We start from the raw sequence: 20,284 nt of genomic DNA, 5'->3' as shown, positions 1-20,284 counted from the left end.
GATTTTGTGAATCCTGCACTGAGCAGGATCTGATGACCATGGAGGTCCCTTCCAACTCTACTATTCTATGATTCTATGCAATATTATAAATGGGGTACATAGTAAAAGAAGCAACTGCTTTCAATAGATTCACCTATAACAAATATACAAATGTAGCTTTAATATCACCAATATGTGGCAAATAATGTTTTATCCCCCAAAAATATTGCAACTTTTGTAGTAGTGCACCCATAAGAACACCGCATGAAGGTAACACACATGAAACAAGTCTGCATAGAACTATATACTGCTGGCAGAAACTGATGTCATTTATTAAGCAGACTCCCAATGACAACATAGACATCATCCTGAGATTACTCCTCCATGTGTGTATACATATGATTATAACATTATATTCTATTACTCCGTCAATATATGTAAACATATTTAAACAAGTTAAAGTGACACATGGCAGATTTCCAAAATTTGGCCTGGTCATTAAGGCGTAAACAGGCTTCATCACTAGGGGTTGAAACAACAGATTGTGTGTTTTGGAGGGCCTGTGGACATATATAGTTCTTTGAAAGGAGTAGGTGAATTAGTTATGTTCACATCAGGTGTCAGAGTATTCACAAAACCCTTAACTGAAAGTATTGCATCCAAGCTCCAGGAGGGACCCTGCTTTCTGCCCCAACTCCTGGCCTGTTTATATCATGCCGTGCCTACTCTGTGTGCCCTGACTTCTATTCTGTCTCTCATGCTGAAGTATACGCTACCTGCCTCCATTCTGGACTCCTTTGACTATGCCTCTGTTCACACACTCAGATACCGCGTCGTGGTCTGTAGTTACATCAGCAGCGACATAAATAGGGGTCACTTTTAGTTTAATGGCCTGGGCACCCTGCAGCAAAGCCCAGATCCTGATTGGTGGGGTGAAAGAGTGAAGACCCTGATTCCTTAGGTGTTGCCACTAGATCTAGCTCAAAGCCAAACCAGTGTATGACACAGTGGATCCATGTCTGCAGAGTCTGACACAAGACATCATCATTTTATAAAGATTTGTTTACAAAAAAAGAATATTACATTTTCTCATGTTAAAAAAAACAGGTAAGGGCGCCTACCCACTTGCGTTGCCGATTTTCGCGCGTGAAAAACGCGGCATTTTCGCACGTTTTTTTGCGCGTTTTTCGTGGCGATTTTTGCAGCCCTCCATTGACAATCATGGGTGCATTAAGAGAAAAATAAGGACACATATGCAACTGACAGTTCCTATGTGAAAAAACCCCACGAAACGGAAAAAAAAAACCCAGATGGACAAGAACACATTCTATACTAATTGCTTTTGAGAAAAAACGCAAAACATCACAGGAAAAAAAATCGCAAGTGGGTAGGCACCCTAATAGTGACCTTTCACAAAAGAAAAAAATACTTTGCAAAGTGCAGCTGCGGAATTCCACACAGGTCTAACTGCGGATTTTGATGCAGAATTACAGGCAGGTTTTAAGCCATTTTCAATTCCGCATCAAAATCCATAGGTAGCCTGCAGATTTTGGGGCCGAGTTTACTGTGGCTGGCAGTGCATCGTGCGGCCTATTCTGTCTCGTGTAAAAAGCCCCATAGATATGGACCAAAGCTCTCATGCCATTATAAAGACCTCATGCACATGGGCAAGTCGGATCCTGAATGCGGAATTGCGCAGCAGAATCCTTCCCTGACAGCAATGGCATCCACTCGTACCTTTCTTTTCTTCAATCTGTATTGTGGATATTCTGCACATCTTGCTGTCGGACATGCGCAAGTACTGATTTTTTAAATTTAAACTCCTACTTTTCCTGCGTCATCGCCATCGATGATGCAAAATCCGCGACCTTTTTCACAATGTCAACTTCAATAGTAGCCATCTGTGCAAAAATGGAGCATGCTGTGATTTTTAATCCGCAAGCGGAAACCGCAATTCGTTTCTGCCCGTGTGTGGGAAGAATCACTTTTCCATAGCATGCTTTGGATGGTATTTGCTGCAGAACCCGGAGGCGGATGCCCGCTCAGGATTCCGCAATGCAAATCCGCCCGTGTGCATGAGGCCTATCTCTTGTATGCAATAGCTGACATTTGTATTTATGAAATCTTAGATGTTTTTCTCTTCATTCAAAACAAATATCATGAAAGAAAGTGTTTATGTTATAATGAGAATATAGTCTGTGGTGTTTACAGAAGGAATACAACAATCTCAATTCTAGTTGCTGACAGAGAAATTGTCTCACTTTTATTTTCTACAAAACACCAGCTCAAATGGTCCAGAATGTAAATGACTTCATTTAGTTGTCTTTTTCCGTACCTGAACTGTTTGTTAGAATCAAAGCATTCATTGTTGGAAGATTACAGGCAGGGTACTTGAAGCTTAAATCTCCAAACAATGCAGCAGAGGCAGTCAGGAATAAACATGGGTTTTAGAGAGTGCCCTGGATTCACTATACTTTATCTTTCCCAGCTGCAAGTAAGTACTTCTTTTTCTTAAGAACTTCTATCTGTCCTTTAAATTCTGAAGAACTCTGGTGCAATGTAGAATGGACTTGTTCTTATATACAGGAACTGCTTTTTGTTTATTTGCTTAGCAGATTTTGTGAATGTAGCACATTTCTATAATTATATATATATATATATATATATATATATATATATATATATATATATATATTGCAGTGCAAATTATTTTACATGATAGCTAAGGCTATGTTCACATGTGATGGATTTCCTGTGTACAACTGTTGATGCAGATTTTGCTAAAGATATAAGTATAGATTTCACCCTTTTTTCTGCAACATGTGGATGAAGCTTACAACATAACAATCACAAGGGCCTGTGTCACATGATCATATGCATAGTTGCATGCACAACAGCTGTACTTTTCATGTGCACAAGTCGTGCACAGTTGCATGCGCAAAAAAACAAAACAAAAAAACACACACACCAATATTCTCAATCATTAAAATTGGCTATTAGTTTAATAAGTTGAAGATGTGTTCATTCCCTGTGCACTGAAAAATAGAGCATACTGCGTATTTTTTTTTGCATGGCCAAATTGCACACTCCAAATACGTGCATGTGAACAAACCCATGAAATCAATGGGCTCGATTTTCTATTATGTTATAGCCAGCTTTCGAACCTACTCAGAGTTCTTCCTCACGATCCTGAGGAAGGACCCTGAGTAGGTTCAAACACTTGCTATAACATCATGTATTTTGTTAGCCATTAAAAGGTATTATATCTACAAGTATAAATAGCATTTTTATTTGTACACATATATATATATATATATATATATATATATATATATATATATATATATATATATATTCTTTTTTTTTCATTTTGGGAGAGCATGATGAACAAAAAAATGTCTATTTTGACAATTTGATTTGATTTTGACAATCTATTTTAAAAGGAATTCACCTTTCCAGATAAATAAATGTACTATTACATTACGGGTTTTATGGATGTGGCAGTACCATATGCATAATTTTTTATTCCTTTTTCAACATTTAAAAAATTACATAAGGAAAAAAACATTTTTTTTAAATTCTGTAATACCAATCTTATGCTGCAGTCAGCACTAACTGCAGCATCTAGGGGGTTAAATGGAATAGAGGAGTAATTACATGAGGGAGTACTCATCTTTTAACTCTTGTTCTGGGAAGACCCCTATATAGTATTCCATTGATAATAGGGGAGATGGTGATAACATGAACAAATGTCCATGTTACCCCTCTCATAGGACAGGGGGACAGGCAGGTGAATCACACATTGTTCTTCACTGCTTGCTGGTCCCTGCTGCTACCCTGCTTTGCACACAGACTGAAGTGACAGCTAAAAATTAAGTGTTACTGACCTCAATTCAAAGGGCTGTAACACCACTTCTATTAGGGCTACAGACATGCTTTTGCATTTAATTATTTAAAGCCAAGGGTCGCCATGGCTTTAAAATGAGACCTAAATCATGTTCATAGCACTGATGGAATGTGCTTTTCCTGTTGAACAAACAGAACTTCAGTATAATCCGATGCAGGGATAAATATATATTAATATAATTAAAGTTTTGTTACTTCCTTCTAATAGGTCATATTTGTAAAATTTGCATTTTATTAATATTGAAATGCTTATAGTTCAGAACCAGGTCTCAGAATTTGTTTTTGCTTGGACACACCCATAAGCAACAAATATAGACCATGGGTGCCAATTTCCTTGTACGTCCTTTGCAATATAGGGATTACAGTAGATGAGCAGTATTCCACTCCTACATGGCTGCTGTGTATTCTACATCATATTACAGGTATGAATGCCTCAACAAGGTATCCTGTATATCATGTTTATTTTCCATATGTTATGACTTCACTGTGTTTGTGTGTATATATTACACATACTACTAGTTTTTGTAATTTGGTTTAGTGCACCCACATATCTCATTTATGTTTCATGCAGACATGGTCATTCACATTATACAAGACTTTTTAGATTTGCCATGTTAACTTAATAAACAATAAGTAGTAATTCTGATGTGTACAAGTAGTATATACAAACAGTAGATGACGTATGTGCTTGACAGTACCTTCCCTATGCTGATTGGTGGGGGGTTCCAGTGGTTGGCTTCCCCACAGATCAAACATTGATGGCCCATTTAGTATCTAGTGTTTGTCATGGTCTAGAGACATGAACTGAACAATGGAATAATTTTATAATATATATTATATATTTATTTATTTTTTAAGGTTCTCAATCCTTACAGGGATTGGAATCCCATTTTTACCATACAAATCAGTCTTGTACTTAGATATATGGCTCCTGCACTAAGGGGTATTACATGTACTGTATGCAGCCTAAAAAACAAATATAGGGTTCAGTCACACAGGCGTTTGTACGCACGTCTGTCAGTTGAGTCTGCAACATGTGGATGAAGTTTCCAACTTAGCAATCACTACGGCCAAACACCTCAGAACAAGAGCACATAATTGACAGGGCACACAGACTACCTAAACCGAAATTTCTACCAGAAATGACTCCACGTTATGTAATAGCGAGAGTCCACTTTTTTCATATTAAAGAGGCGCTAATGTTCGCTGCGAAGAAAACAAACACCCTACCCGCCCCATACTCCAATATCCATCTTTATGCAGATCTCTCAGCTTTCACAATTTAAAGCAGAAAAACTTTTTCTCACATCACCACTTCATTGAGAGCGGCTAATATCCCTCACAGATGGGGATATCCCACAAAATTGCTAGTGTACAAGGACAAGTTGCTCCATGTTATAGCAACTTTGGAAAAGGGAAGAAAACTGATAGTGAAGTGAGGGGTTCAGATGATGGAAAAACACCCGACCACAAATACATCACAATCCAAAAAAGTACAAGGTACATGGGCCCGTGTTTCACCCACTTGAAAATTTCAATTTGCTTACTTTTCAATTACTTAATGTATGGATATTTAACTGCTGGGACACCTTTAAATTAGCTAATGAAAGAGGCTGAAGGCATGAGGCGAACTTTTCTTTCTCCCCCAAAGAATATGCAGGAGTTAATGCCTGTTTTGCTATCTGGTTTTGTTTCTTTAGTTTTCTATTCTATAGGTACTACAGGCAGCAACGTCCAACGACAAGGATTGTAGTGAAGAGACTCACTGCTGAGTACTGTTTGTTTTAAAATTATGTTTGATGAGTTTGTCGCTAAGCTACCAATGCAGCGTCTAATCTTTTGTTTGTATATGAGTAATGGCGGTTAAGATATTATCGTATAATGCCAAGGGGCTAAATTCCCTGTTTAAAAGAGAAATTATATGGAAATACGCAAAAGAGACAAATACTAATGTGTTGTGTATTCAGGAGACAAACTTTGCGGAGGCAAAATGCCCAAAATTCTCCAACAAAAAATTTCTGCAAATATTAAGGCTTGCGCAAAAAGGAAAGATGCAGGGGTCCAATTGCTTTAGAAGAGAACATTGATTTTGTGTTGAGCGAAAAGGTTCAAAGGGTAGATACATAACTCTAGTTGGCAAATTAAATGGGCAAATAATTACTCTAGCAAATATCTATGCCCCTAATAGTGCACAGATTTTCTTCCTGAACAAAATGGTATAAAAAATAGAGAAAATACAAAAAAGGAAATTGCTAATTTGTGGAGATTTTAATATTATACCCGATAAGTTAATTGATTCCACAGCGAGAAATAGAACAGCACCCACACTGAAGCCATGGCTCCACAAAAAAGAGCTTATACGACACATTGGTTGATAGATGGTCCCTTCCTCTAATCCAAGCGTCGGACATCGGCACAACTTCCTGATCAGACCATTCACCCATCCTATTGAAAATCAAATTAGGCTCCCCCCTTGATATGTAAGAATTTGGCGTAATGATGTAAATCTACTCAAATCCCCTAACAATCAAAAGACAATTTGCAGCAAAGAATATTTTGACCTAAATTCAGACCCAGTCATAGGGACAGTACTCTATGGAATGCCCACAAGGCAGTCATTAGGGGAATAATGTTAAAAATCTGTGTTCAAAACAGGAAAAACAAGAAAAAACATATTGAAGAGATTCTTGATAAAATAAAAAGATTAGAACAGAATTTACAACTTCCCTCTGTAACTAACCATACAGATGAGTTGATGACACTTAGATGTAAGCTGAGAACAATTCTACTTGAAGACTACAAAAAAAACTGTATATTGGAGAGCTAACTTCTATTCTAATATGGACAAACCCTCAAAATTAATAGCTAACCTCACAAAACCAAAAAGAGTGAAAGCTGAAATTCCATACGTGATTAAAACAAATGACCCATTATTTAAAATCTCTCATCCTCACAAAATAGCGGAAGAGTTTACGGCCTATTACGCCAAACTATACAATTTAAAAAATGATCCTTCGGATCCCCAACCTAGTTCTGACATGATCGACAAATTTTTGAAGAAAATGTCCTTCCCCACCTTAGGCAACAAAGCTCAGGAATTAGACAAACCCATCTCTGTATAAGAAATAACAAAAACTATATGCGAATTGAAGAATTTCAAATCACGGGAGCCAGATGGGCTCTCAAACGAATATCATAAATTATTTGCCCCTCATCTTACGCCATATCTAATAAGGGTATTTAATGATGCAATGGCAAACGGATCCTTGCCAGCAGAAATGTTACAAGTGACTATCTCCACAATTCCTAAACAAGGTAAACTCCCTACCACACCATCTAATTTTAGACCAATATCTCTCCTCAAATCAGACACCAAAATGTATTCCAAAATTCTCGCCGAGAGACTTTTAAGAGTTCTGCCAGAGGTGATTCATAAAGACCAGGTGGGATTCACTGAAGGGAGATAGGCAGTGAATGGCACGAGAAGGACGTTAAATTTGATTGTGGTGTTGGGGGCCTTCTTTCCTCCTTGCCCTGGACACAGAGAAGGCATTCGATAGACTACACTGGGAATTTGCATTTGCAACCCTTAAAAAATTTGGAATGGGAGACAGATTTCTAAGGGTTGTCCGGGCACTGTACTCCTTGCTGTCCGCAAGGGTGTTGGTGGATGGTACTTTATCCACGCCATTTACAATAACAAATAGGACGCGTCAGGGATGTCCTCTCTCTCCCCTATTGTTTATCATGACAATGGAACCCTTGGCAGAAACAATAAGAATTACACCTGAGATAAGAGGGGTTCCTTTGGGGTTCAGACAGCATAAAATTGGACTCTTTGCTGACGATGTCCTCCTTTCTTTGACTGACCCCTTAAACTCTCTGAGAAAAATAGCAGAAAACATAGATATGTTTAGTAAAGTTTCTTACTACAAACTAAATGTAGACAAATCGCAAATACTTGGCATCAACATAGATAAGCATTTAAACTTGGACATCCAGAGAGAATTTCACTTCCAATTGCAATCTGAAATCCCATATTTGGGCAGAAAAATTGTGTTCCGCATTGTCCAAGATTATTTCTATTAATCTAGGCCCTTGACACACTGCTACTTAAAAAGAGTTATAAAGATTGGAGAAAATGGAGCACTCCTGGATGGGGCGAATAGTGCTCTATAAGATGTTAAAAATTCTATACTTTTTCTGTACCCTTACTTACCTAATTCCACAAGCAACTATAACATGCTTCCAAAAACAACTATTGAATTATATATGGAATAACAGGAGACACAGAGTAGCAGCTCAAATCCTATACCAACATCGTGGACAAGGAGGATTTGGGTGTCTCAAATTTGCATTCATACAATCAAGCAACTATTCTTAGTCAGATGGGGGCCTGGCTGTGGGACTCCAAAGTGCTGACATGGGGTCTTATGGAAAGGCAATTAAGTAAAAATAGATTGTTGGCTTCCCTTCTAAGGGTATGCTTGATCCAATCCTTATACTCGGAGTGTCCATCTTTGGTTGGGGTTGAAGACGTGTTCTCTCCTATGCACGCAACATTGCAGGCCTGGAACTACTATGTATATAAGTTTAAGATTATCCCTGAGAATATTATCCCTTGAGTTCCCACTAGAGATTCATACATACTTTATTTAAGATCTGAACGTTAGTGGTTGGAGAAGAAGACGGATTCAACATATATCAGATATTTTGTGGGGAGAGGAACTACTCGCCTTTGACACCCTTAGAGAGCGATTTGGGCTAGAGGACTTTGATTACTATATATATTATCAAATCCAATCTTTAAAAAAAAAAAAAATCGGATGAGATCTCTTAAGTTCCTAGAAGATCTGGGGTTTTTCTTCATAGCTCACAATGTCTTAAGGCCCATTTAGAGACAACGATAATCACTCAAAAGATGTCGCTCAAGCTGTTTCCCTGCTCCAGCGCCCAGCTGTTATACAGCTGAGTGCTCGGAGCAGAGGATGCAGAAGACAAGCGGGGTGTCAAAAGGCGGCTTTTGAGCGAATTTTGAGTGATAATTGTTGTGTCTAAATGGGCCTTTACAAAGGTTTAAAACGAGAAGATTTTACAATGTCCTATCAGGAGTCATGGGTGTCACAAAAAGAGTTCATCTGATAAGCTGGAAATCAGATCTTCAGCGGGGATTTTCTCATGCTCAGTGGTTGAAATCCTTCGAGTGGGACAATAAATCCACTCTCTCGGCGGTGGTTTTACTAAATCACTACAAAACGCTAACAAGGTAGTAGTTCACTCCGGCTAAACTAGCTGGAAGCTTCCCATGCCATAGTTGGGATTGCTGGAGAAACTGCGGCCGAGTGGTAACACTGTTCCGCATCTTATGTAAATGTCCGATGATTCAAAATTTCTGGGAAGAGGTATTTGCCCTCATCCCAAAGATTATGGGCACCTATGTAAGAAAGAGTCCTCAACTTGCACTCCTGTTGCTAGAGTGTGATAATATACCCAAAACATATGGATATGCCACAACTTGTTGATGGCAGAACTTATAATTGCTAGAAATTGGAAGGTAAGCTCTCCTCCACATATCAAAGAGCTCTTGGATACCTTGGCAGACCATTACTAATATGAAAAAATTCACGCTAAATCTTATAACTCTATAAACTGCTTTTTAATTCTGTTTGGGAACCTTGGCGACAGTTTAGGTTGTTAGTTATTCACAGTTAGAGTCTATTATACAGTTAGGTATCATTATTTGCAATTGCATTATAAGTGAAGATGTGTAATACAGGCCAAGAAATAAGTCGATTCATACACGTCACGTATACAAGGTCTAACTCGATGTTTGTTTTATATGTGTATAGTGGAGAAAAATATATATATATATGTATATGTATGTATGTGTGTGTGTTGCATGATCCTATAGTAATTGTAGTGATGAACACTTTACATGCAATATACTTGTAGGTTTTGTTTGAAAACTAAATAAAAAGTATTTTGGATTTCTACTGCCCTTACCTGGCATTCTAGATGTTAAATTCCTTTATATTCATATTGTGTTTGTTTTATCGACCAATGGTAATAAATGAATTATAATAAATTTGAATTATTGTAATCAAAGCATTTGCCTCTATAAAAACTGCTGCCTGTCAATCAATAAACAGATAACTTTTGATCACATCAAGTCGTGTGTGGTTTGACAAGTTATTTGGACCCCAGAAGCATATTGTATAGCAAATAGATTTATTTGCGCTAGCAATGTTTACAGCACACTTGTCAAACACAGGGCCCGCAGGCTGAATCCGGCCCACCACCTTGTTCTATGTGGCCCATGAGCATGGCTGGCTTTCACACAAGCGCCGTGCGCCGCCAGGTGATTTCATTGTGATTACCAGCTGGGATGTCGTAGCTCCCCAGCTGGTAACCACGGAGCGGCACTGCTGGCAGCGCTGATCCTGGCGAACACTGTGACATCAGTGTGTGCAGCTGGGATCCTCCTTCCCTGAATCCTCTCCTCCTTAGTTCTGCAGGAGAGGACAGAGAAGGAAACGTTCTGGGCTCACACACTAACGTCAGTGTGCACCAGGGATCAGCGCCGAGAAGAGGAGGAGCAGCGCTGACTAAAGGAGGAGGTAGGTATATGGGGGGAATATTACTACTGGGGCTACTAAAGAGGGTTTAATATTTCTACTGGGGCTACTGAGAGGGGTTAATATTACTACTGGGCCTACTGAAGGGGGTTAATATTACTACTGGGGCTACTGGGAGGAATGTATATTATTACTGGGGCTACTGAGGGGTAATTATTAATACTGGGGCCGCTGAAGGAGTTAATATTACTACTGGGGCTGCTGATAGGGTGAATATTACTACTGAGGGACACTATGGGGTCACTATTACTACTGAGTCCTCTGTGTTGTATACAGTTACTACTGAGGCCACTGTTTGGGACACTATTACTATTGAGGCCACTGTGGGATTAACTGTTACTACTGAGGCTACTGTGTTGGACACTATTACTACTGAGGCCTCTGTGTGGGACGCAATTACTACTGAGGACAATGTGGGGTCACTGTTAGTACTGAGGCTTCTATGTGGGATACTATTACTACTGAGGCCAATATGGGAGTTACTGTTACTACTGAGGCTACTGTGTGGGACACAATTACTACTGAGGCCAATGCGGGGTCACTGTTACTACTGAGGCTACTATGTGGGACACTATTACTATTGAGGCCAATGTGGGGGTCACTATCACTACTGAAGCTACTGTGGGAGTCACTGTTACTAGTGAGGCCACTGTGGGGATTACTGTTACTACTGAGGCCACTGTGGGGGTCACTGTTACTACTGAGGCTACTGTGTGGGACACTATTACTACCAAGACCACTGTGGGGGTCACTATCACTACTGAGGCCACTGTGGGGGTCACTGTTACTACTGAGGCCGCTGTGGTTTAATATAAAAATAACTACTCCTTAGCTAATTGATAAGGAGTAGTTGTATTTCTACAGTCCTACAATTATAATCGGCCCTTTGAAGACAACCATCAGGCCCTCCGGGAAAATGAGCACCCCAATTTGAAAAAAGACATAGACAAACTGGAACAAATTCAGAGAAAAGCTACATGGATGGCGAGTAGTCTGCATTCCAATGAGGAATGGTTAAGGAATTTGGAATGTTAAGCTTGCAAAAAAGAAGGCTGAGAGGAGACTTAATAGCCATCCAGAAATATCTGAAGGGCTGTCACAGTGCAGAGGGATCAGCTCTAATTCTCATTTGAACAAAAAAAGGACTAGAAGCAATGGGATGAAACTGAAAGGGAGGAGACACAGATTAGAAATTAGAAAAAAACTTTGACAGTGAGGGTGATCAATGAGTGGAACAGATTGCCACAAAAGGTGGTGAGTTCTTCAATGGAAGTGTTCAAACAATGGCTGGACAGACATCTGTCTGGGATTATTTAGTGAATCCTGCATTGAGCTAGAGGTTGGACCCAATGACCCTGGAGGTCACTTCCACCTTAACGATTCTATGATTCTAAAGCTTCTTGAACATGATCCTACTTGGAGGTTGTTCAGAGTTGTAATGTGGCAAGCATAAAAGTGTATGGGATCTTACTGTTCACCTATATGTCTCCAATTTCATGTCATATGATCCAGCTAAATGATACAATTCTGTCTGCCTACAGCTACTAGTTCACTGCATAGGAATTTATACATTTTGCATTAACTGCTATAATAAATTAGTACGTAGTGAACTCTACCAATGACAGCAAGCATAAAATCAGACCTTGCAAACATATCTATATTTGACTTGAGATAGTACACCCATTGTCAAAAAAAAATCAGGCACCTAGAAAGAGTTGTTAGAAATAAAATGAGACTTTATATGTGTGATTGTAACATTAATATAAGTAAGCTATTGCAATACTCAAAAAAAGGTTAATTTACAGCAGAAAACTGACTCCTTGAAGTGAAGTTCTAGTACCCTGTTGAACCGCCTCTACCTTGCATACAAAATGTGATATGGGCAAACATGGAGGCATACAGGTTTTGTATGGTATCCTGCAGCATATTGGTACAATTACTGTAATTGAGCTCTAGATCAGTGTTTCCCAACTACAGTCCTCAGGGACCCCCAACAGGTCATGTTTTCAGGATTTCCCCAGTATTGCACAGGTGATGTAATTCTTGTGAATGCCTCAGACATTGCCACAGGTGTTCTTACTATAGGATATCCTGAAAATATGACCTGTTGGGGTGCCTTGAGGACTGGAGTTGGGAAACACTGCTCTAGATCGTGCAAACTCATAGTCTGTCAAAGTTGGCCTCGCAGATGGTCCCATACATGTTCTACTGGCGATAAATCTGGCAACTGGTCAGGCCAAGGAAGTGTGGCAATATTGTGGAGACATTCCTGTGACCCCCTTGTTGTGTACAGCTAAACAATATCCTGCTGGAAAATGCCTCTTGGAAGCCCTGTCATGGAAGACAGCACATGTGGCTGTAGGATGTCCTGAACATATCAGTGAAGTGTCATTTTCCCTCAAACCACTACTAGAGGTGACTGACTGTCAATTGCAATGCCCCCACAAGACCATTCCACCAGTAGTGGAGTCAGTGTAGCAATTCATAGCAAATGCAGGTTCAAGGTGCTCACTCTTAGATCTGCAGACAATGCCCAAATGGAACCTAGATTAGTCACTGAAGATGACCCAGTTCCACTCTGTAGCAGTCCACTTTCATCATTTACTACACCATTGCAAGCTGAGGCAATGGTGGGTGTCAAAAGCAGTACACGTAATTGGCTCTGTTAGACTAAATATCCGTCAGTCAAGTGCCTGGAAATGGTTCTGACAGACACAGGGGCCTGTATTTATAGTGCCAACTGTCTTTGGATGGCGGACAATGAAACAGTTGGATCTGTCACAGGATCAGACAATCCTCTCTACTGGTGGTCTGTTGAGGGCGTCCTCATAACAGTCTTTTCAAAATAGCCCAGGTGGCAGACAATGCACTGATAAAACCATCCAGCTTCTCACATTACAATAATGCGCCCCCTCTCAAACTGTGCAAAACCTCTTTGATTGCATCGTAGAGGCGTCTAGTGGTCAACAAGCTCTGCAGAAGTGGAAAAAGAGGCCCACTACACACAAGTAGCATCTGAGAGCCTTTTTATAGGCCAAGGGTGGAACCACTTTTAGGGCCTCAGGGGACAAGACCGTTCATCTAATCACGTGACACTTTTAATCATTTGCATATCTGCCTGAGTTGTAACTGCATGTCGTATTTTGTGACACAACGACAACTTCTAGGTGCTTGATTTGTTCTAACAATAAGTGTAGGCTTGCTACGAAGACTCAGTTCCACTAAGCAACTTCAGTGACATAAGTGCTGAGGTTACATTTGTACCTGATGGATGAATAAAGGTGTCCATACCACAGAATGGCCAGAATGGCAGTGTCCTGGAAGTTACAGAGATGTGATGGTGTTTCATAATAATTTGCTCTTTTCCCATATTGTCTCTATTTGAGTATTGCTCGTGGTGTAATATTCTCTAGTATATTGGCTAGTGTTTTGTTGTTTTCAATTGTGCTTTAATTTATTGTGTCCAGGGACGTCATTCTACAATAAAGTATTTGTTTTTTTTTTTGGATCTTCAAGACTGGGTTCCCACGGGATGGAAACGGGACGGATGGTTGTGCCATGGATATGACGGCTTTCATTGACTTCAATGAAAGCCGTCCGACGGCATCCGCTGCCAAAATGGAGCATGCTGCGATTTTCTTCCGCAGTGTGAGACACGCATGCTGGGAGAAAATGGCATCCGCATGCTTTTAAACAGTTTGCAGATGCCAATGCAACCCTATAGGCGGCTCTGATTTGCGGATCTCCCGCGCGGGTGACCTGCGCAGATTCCGCAAATCAGACCCGCGAGTGGACATTAGGCCTAATACTTTGTGGTATGCTCTATTTTTTGAATGTGGTTTGTCTCGTGTGTTATTTTCAGTGACCCCCCATCCATTGTCGCACCACAGCTTTATTTGTGGTGGTTGCACCCATCTGTGATATCATATTGTGCCATCAGATCTTTACAGAGCAAAGCAGGGAACATTTTCTGAAAGGGTTTGCTTGGGAAAGATTTCCTTGCTTTACCCTAATGGATCTGATCCTGTTTTTGGCACTAAAAATATAGCTCAAGCATTGAGATGTAATAATATGATAGACTATTATAGTCAGATGATATGAAGCTGACATGGTATCTACCTTGAATGGGTTTTCTGGGACTATATTGTAAATATGGCTTATCCTTATCAGATAAGTAGGAGTCTGACTGCCAGCAACTGATTGAAGGAGCCATAGTACTCCAATGAGTGCTGTGTCTTCTTCACTGTTTACCGGGCACATCTCTGTACGTGTAGTAGTGGCTGTGCCTAGTATTGCATTTGAATTCACTTGAATGTAAAGGAATTGCAGTGAGCTGTAATAGGAGGTACAGCCACTGCAAATATACATTGACGTGCCTGGTAAATATTGAAGGGGGGTGCTGGAAGTTAGAAGCCACCAATATCATACTGATGGTCAGGCTATCTGTTGACAATAGAAATATCATGTTCTTGTTGTCTTACTGTGGAATTTAACTAATTTTCTTACTACAGTATTTAAATAACAGAAAAGTCAGCGGAAAGTCTGTTCCCACTATTCTCAATTATTTCTCATGTGATCAATAATGAAATTCCTGTAGTAAAACAATAAAACTTTATTGGTGACTATGTCTGAGAACTGCTTGTGAGTGGTTAAAGATGATTCCGTAGAGAAACATTAATGAAGCTTGTCTATTTAAGGGTCATCTTAGTTTTTCATGTTCCAGTAGGTAAGCAGAACCAGCACACCACCACAATGCGGCTTTTCCTCAATTACATATGGATGTATCGGAGGCTTTTACTGATTGTGTTAACGCCACTAATTCTTCTACCTGTACCTCTTATCATAAGAACAAAAGTAAGTAGTGTTCTCTTTTCTCATTCATGTTATTTCCCTTTACACTCTTATTTACAGTAGTGCGTCTGAAGGAAAGAACATTGTTCATTATTCCGATACAAGACATATAGTTTTATTGATATTTTAAATTTATACTGGAAACCCCTCAATATATAGTAGGAGGATTTTCATGTCCTGTATACTACAATTTATATGATGTCTATGCTTTCTGTAAGTTCTAGGTTGTTATATCTACTAACTAGAAATCCCCAAAAGCAATGTCATTATTGGGATTGCTCTCATAGAGTTCTTTCACATGAGACGCAATCGGCAGCAGAATTTGCCATCATGTGGAAAATTTCACACCAAAATCCTAATATCTAACATGCCGATTTTGATGCACAATATAAAATGATTTAATTCTGCTTGCAATTCCACATCAAAATTCACATTTAGATATGAGGATTTTGGTGCGGATTTCCAAAGCAGTAAATTCTGCTGCTTAGATCAAAATTGCATTGCTTCAACACAGCCTAAGGGCAGTAACAGATGGACGCAAGCGTTAATACGCTTATTTTTTTTTTCTGGACTATTCAAACTCCATGCTAGTGTGCAGAAGTTTGAAAAGAAAGTGGGAAGATAGGTGCTACCCTATCTTTCCCGTATGTAGTATTAACTGGAGTCCTATCTTTTCTCATTCGTAGTAATAACGTGCGGGAATCCCGATAGTGAAAAGGAAACCATTGAAATGAATGGTTTTGTTTCGTCCCGTTATGCGGACGTGATTTTCACGGCTGCATAAGGGGACAAAAATTTCACCCATTTGTTTAAGGCTGGCTCCACACTGGTGAGGGTAATATCGAACTGTGATTCACGGCCCGATATCACCCTCGCAATTTTTCTGAAAACCCCTGGATGCGAGGCATTTTCACATAGAGACAGCCTTACATCCCTGCGGCGCTGAAGGAATCCCCTGGCATGACTGTCACAGCTGCAGCAGGGAATTGCGATTTTCGCCCATTGATTTCAAAGGGACCGGCGTTGCTGCCGTCGGCCCCATTGAAAACAATGGGCGATATTGCAGGGTTTTTTTAGCGCAACATGGCTTAAGTGAAAACATCGCAAATGAGAATGAAACCATTGAAAATCATTGGTTTAAAAATCATGCGGTTTTACTCACATGATTTTATCCCCAGTGTGAAGTCAGCCTAAGCCCGAGTGTATGCACATAGTGTACGAGACGAAATGTCTCTGAACCTTCCTGTGACCGGGCAAAGTGTCATCTCAGTAAGATCTTAAAGAACAGAGCAAAACAGTAAACTTTATTATTAATTATTAAGTACCCAAGGTCACAGGTATTAACATAGGACATTCCGTTGACAAGATCAGGAATATTCAGCACGCTGCAGCGTTGAAGGAGGAACTATAAGGAAGGTTATTCCTATAATGGATTTTATTTGCATACAGTACATTTAATGTAGGAGGCATAGCCAGAAAAAGGAAGAAACAATGGCTCCTGTTCTTCTTGGAGCTACTGTTTCTACTCGAATGCCCTCCTAGTCAGGCAGTTACTTCCACTGCAGAAACGTTCCAGGACGGAGCATAATTTATGCTGATTTCCCATTAAAAACAGGACTTCTGGATTGAGCAAGCATACTGTATTGCCTGTAGTGGAAGCAATATTCTCAAGGCAAAATTGTCTCTCTTTTATTTTAAAAAATGTAATATTGCGTATTTGATGGAAAGGCAAACATATTTTTAATTCAGAAGCCTGGAGAGTCAAGTTTTGCTATAAAAATTGACTTTCCACTGTTTCTTCTCTTGCTTTGCATGTAGTACTTTAGGACCAAGTCCACTTTTGCAACCAATTCTTTGTTTATTGCTCAGATATATCTAACATGAAGCAACTTTACAAATATTCTTAGTTAAAAATTACCTACCTCTAAGTTTATAGCTGTTATTCAGTTCTATGTCTCTCTGATACCAGATAACAAACCATGTGCAGTCTGATCCTTCAATTATAGAAGTCTTCATCTCTGTGATTCTTCATGCTTATCACCCACACTTCTCAGGCTAATTTCACATGGGCGAGCGTGATATTGGGTCATGAATTGCACTCCCCACTATCTGTATTCCCGGGGTATTCAAAACAGCCTTGCAACACTCTGGAGATGTAGGGATCCTTGGAACACTGAGTTTCTCCTATTGTTTTGAATGGTAGACCTCGTATTGTATCGTGTGCACCTAGAGCATGGTGCGATGCTGCTGCCAGCCCCATTGAAAACAATAGGTGCTGAAATGCAAGACTACGGAGAAAGATAGAACATGTTTCCTGCATAACATTGCACAGCGGTGCCATGCGGGAAAACATTGCTCATGTGTGTGACCCCGTTCAACAGAATGTGGTTCATATTTGTGCAAGATTTGTACGTCTCGCCATGCACAAATCTTGCGTGATTCTCTCGCTCATGGAAAGGCAGCCTTAGGAAGAAAAAGGGGAAAGATAAAAGTGAGCATGAATGTAATATCAGACTATACAGAATTTGCTTGCAATTTCTTATAGTGGAGACACACATCTCTGCATAAGAGCTGTTGGCACAAAACCCTAGGAAATTTTTAAAGAACTTTTTGCAAAGTTGCTTCATGATTAATTTCAGGTGCATTTGGACAATAATGTAAGAGTGTTTCACATCTGCATTGGAACCTCCAGCTGAAGGTTCTGTCGCAGATCTGGCTAAAAATATGGGGGTAAAAAAGCACTGCATGCAGCGCTTTCTCTTCTGTCCAAAAGCCATCCAGGTGGGCAGAAAGTGGGTGGACCCCATTATAGTTAATGGAGTCCGCCCAGCACTGTTCGGTTCCATCCAGAGACGGAACCATTCAATAGCTGGAATTCCCCTTTCTTGCTCCCAGAACAGAGCAGGAAAGTAGAATCCCCCGCACATGTGTGACAGCACCCTAAAAGTTTGAAAGATGCTCCTAACTTTAAAATTATAAATAAAACAAGAATACATACACTGATAGGTCCCTTTTATGCCCTCACTCACACAGCGTATTTTTTAAACCAGATTCTGCATCAGAAGCCATGTCTTCTTACTATCCCATTGATTTTAATGAAAATTCTCAATGTAGTTATTACAGCCTGGAATTTAAATCTGCTTCACAGTAGAAAAAACAATTGACATGTTCATTCTTGATCCGCGGCTGTCACAGCAGTGGCAGAGGATTGCAGAGTTTCTCCCATTGCTTTCAATGGGGCTGGTGCTGCTGCGGCGGCCCTATTAAAAGTAATGAGCACTACAATGCGAGAGAACACAGCTAGATAGAACATGCCACGATTTGTTTCCCGCATAGCATCACATTGCAGTGCCATGCAGGAAAACATCACTCATGTGCATGACCCCATTCAAAAGAATTGAATTCATATTTGTGCCTCTTGCAACGCACAAATCTCGTGCGATTTTGACACCAGTGTGAAGCCAGCCTAAGCGGACAGTGTTGCTTTTACTTACTTTGCTGTGATTTTACCTTCTTAATAGAGATGAGCGAACGTACTCGGATAGGCACTACTCGTCTGAGTAATGTGCCTTATCCGAGTACCTCCCCGCTCGTGCTGAAAGATTCGGGACGCGCTGCGGAGCGGGGAGCTGCAGGGGAGAGCGGGGAGGAACGGAGGGGAGATCTTTCTCTCCTTCTCTCCCGCCCGCTCTGCCCCGCTCCCCGCCGCAACTCACCTGTCAGCAGCGGAGCGCCCCGAATCTTTCAGCACGAGTAGAGCGGTACTCGGATAAGGCACATTACTCGGACGAGTAGTGCCTATCCGAGTACGTTCGCTCATCTCTAATTCTTAACCATTAACCCCTTGAGTGGCGGGTTTCCTACCACCCTGTCGTGCCCACCAGGGCAGGTTTTTTAAAATGGTCTAATCATTGAATTTCAACTAATTTTGCAGTTGCATCTCAAGAGCCATAACTTTTTCATTTTTCCATTGACATGGCCATATGAGGGCTTGTTTTTTGCGGGACAAGTTGTAATTTTTTTAAACAGGGGAGAGGAAAAAAAGAAATGGGGAAAAAAGAAAAAAAGGGGCCATGTCATTAAGGCGTTAAATAATGTATTAACTTCCTTCTCTGGGCCATTACGATGCATGGATACCACATGTGTGATTGTATTTTTGATTTTTTACAAAGTAAAGGGAGACAAGTGTTTTTATAATTTTTTTTAATAATTTTTTAACTGTTTTTTTTTTTTTTTTTTATTTTAATTTTTTTTTGTCCCTCTAGGGGACTTCCACAGGGACCCATCAGGACCCCCTGATCACATTCCGGGGGTCCGATGGTGACAGCCCTTTACGTGCTGCAGTGACAGCCCTTTACATGCTGCAGTCACATAGACTGCCGCATGTAAATGGTTAACACAGCAGAGATCGGAGGTTTTCTCTGATCTCTGCTGTAAGAGCAGGTACCTAGCTGTCCTCTCACAGCCAAGCACCAAGCTCTCCCTGCCACAGAGACCATCGGCTTGCTTCTGACAAGCCGATGGTCTCTATGGCAACTTGTAAACAAAGCAGGAAATTGCCGGCAGATCGGCAATATCTTCTGCTGGTTTTTCAAAGCCCTTGCTTTGTTCTCTGTGGGTCTGTGCAGGCAGAGCACAATGTCACATCTCCCTTATTTCCTAACATCATGAATGCATTAGCAAGATTAGCTGCCTAATAAAAATGTTAATCTCTTAATCTCTAAATAAACAAGCTATTTAATACAAGTAAGCAGTTGAGTAAATTTCCTCCTTGTGAAATATCAGATGTAGGCTACATCCTATTTACAATTGCAGTTCAAACACCTCAGCTAAACTTGACATGTCAAATTAAAAGTACTATATAAGGTTACTTTTACACTAGTGATCATTTGCCCAATGTAAACGATGTCACA

At 40.2% G+C, this 20,284-nt stretch overlaps 1 protein-coding gene across 2 annotated transcripts in view; it reads left to right on the top strand.

The window, feature by feature from the left end:
• The first annotated feature begins 2,414 nt into the window (after positions 1–2,414).
• Positions 2,415–20,284, top strand: part of SLC13A1 (solute carrier family 13 member 1) — a 66,105-nt gene continuing 48,235 nt past the window's right edge. Inside the window, exon 1 of one of the 2 annotated variants that reach the window (XM_066589889.1) lies at positions 2,415–2,473. In XM_066589889.1, coding sequence (XP_066445986.1) covers positions 2,420–2,473 — 54 coding nt within the window. In that variant the 5' untranslated portion in view covers positions 2,415–2,419. Of the gene's footprint in view, positions 2,474–15,256; positions 15,375–20,284 lie in introns of those variants that run through there. The other variant, XM_066589888.1, reaches the window with a different exon arrangement.

Source organism: Eleutherodactylus coqui, chromosome 2 (genome assembly GCF_035609145.1).
Source record: "Eleutherodactylus coqui strain aEleCoq1 chromosome 2, aEleCoq1.hap1, whole genome shotgun sequence".
Taxonomy (NCBI): domain Eukaryota; kingdom Metazoa; phylum Chordata; class Amphibia; order Anura; family Eleutherodactylidae; genus Eleutherodactylus; species Eleutherodactylus coqui.
The sequence above is the reverse complement of the archived record's forward strand: the minus strand, read 5'-3'. Positions and strand labels throughout refer to the sequence as shown.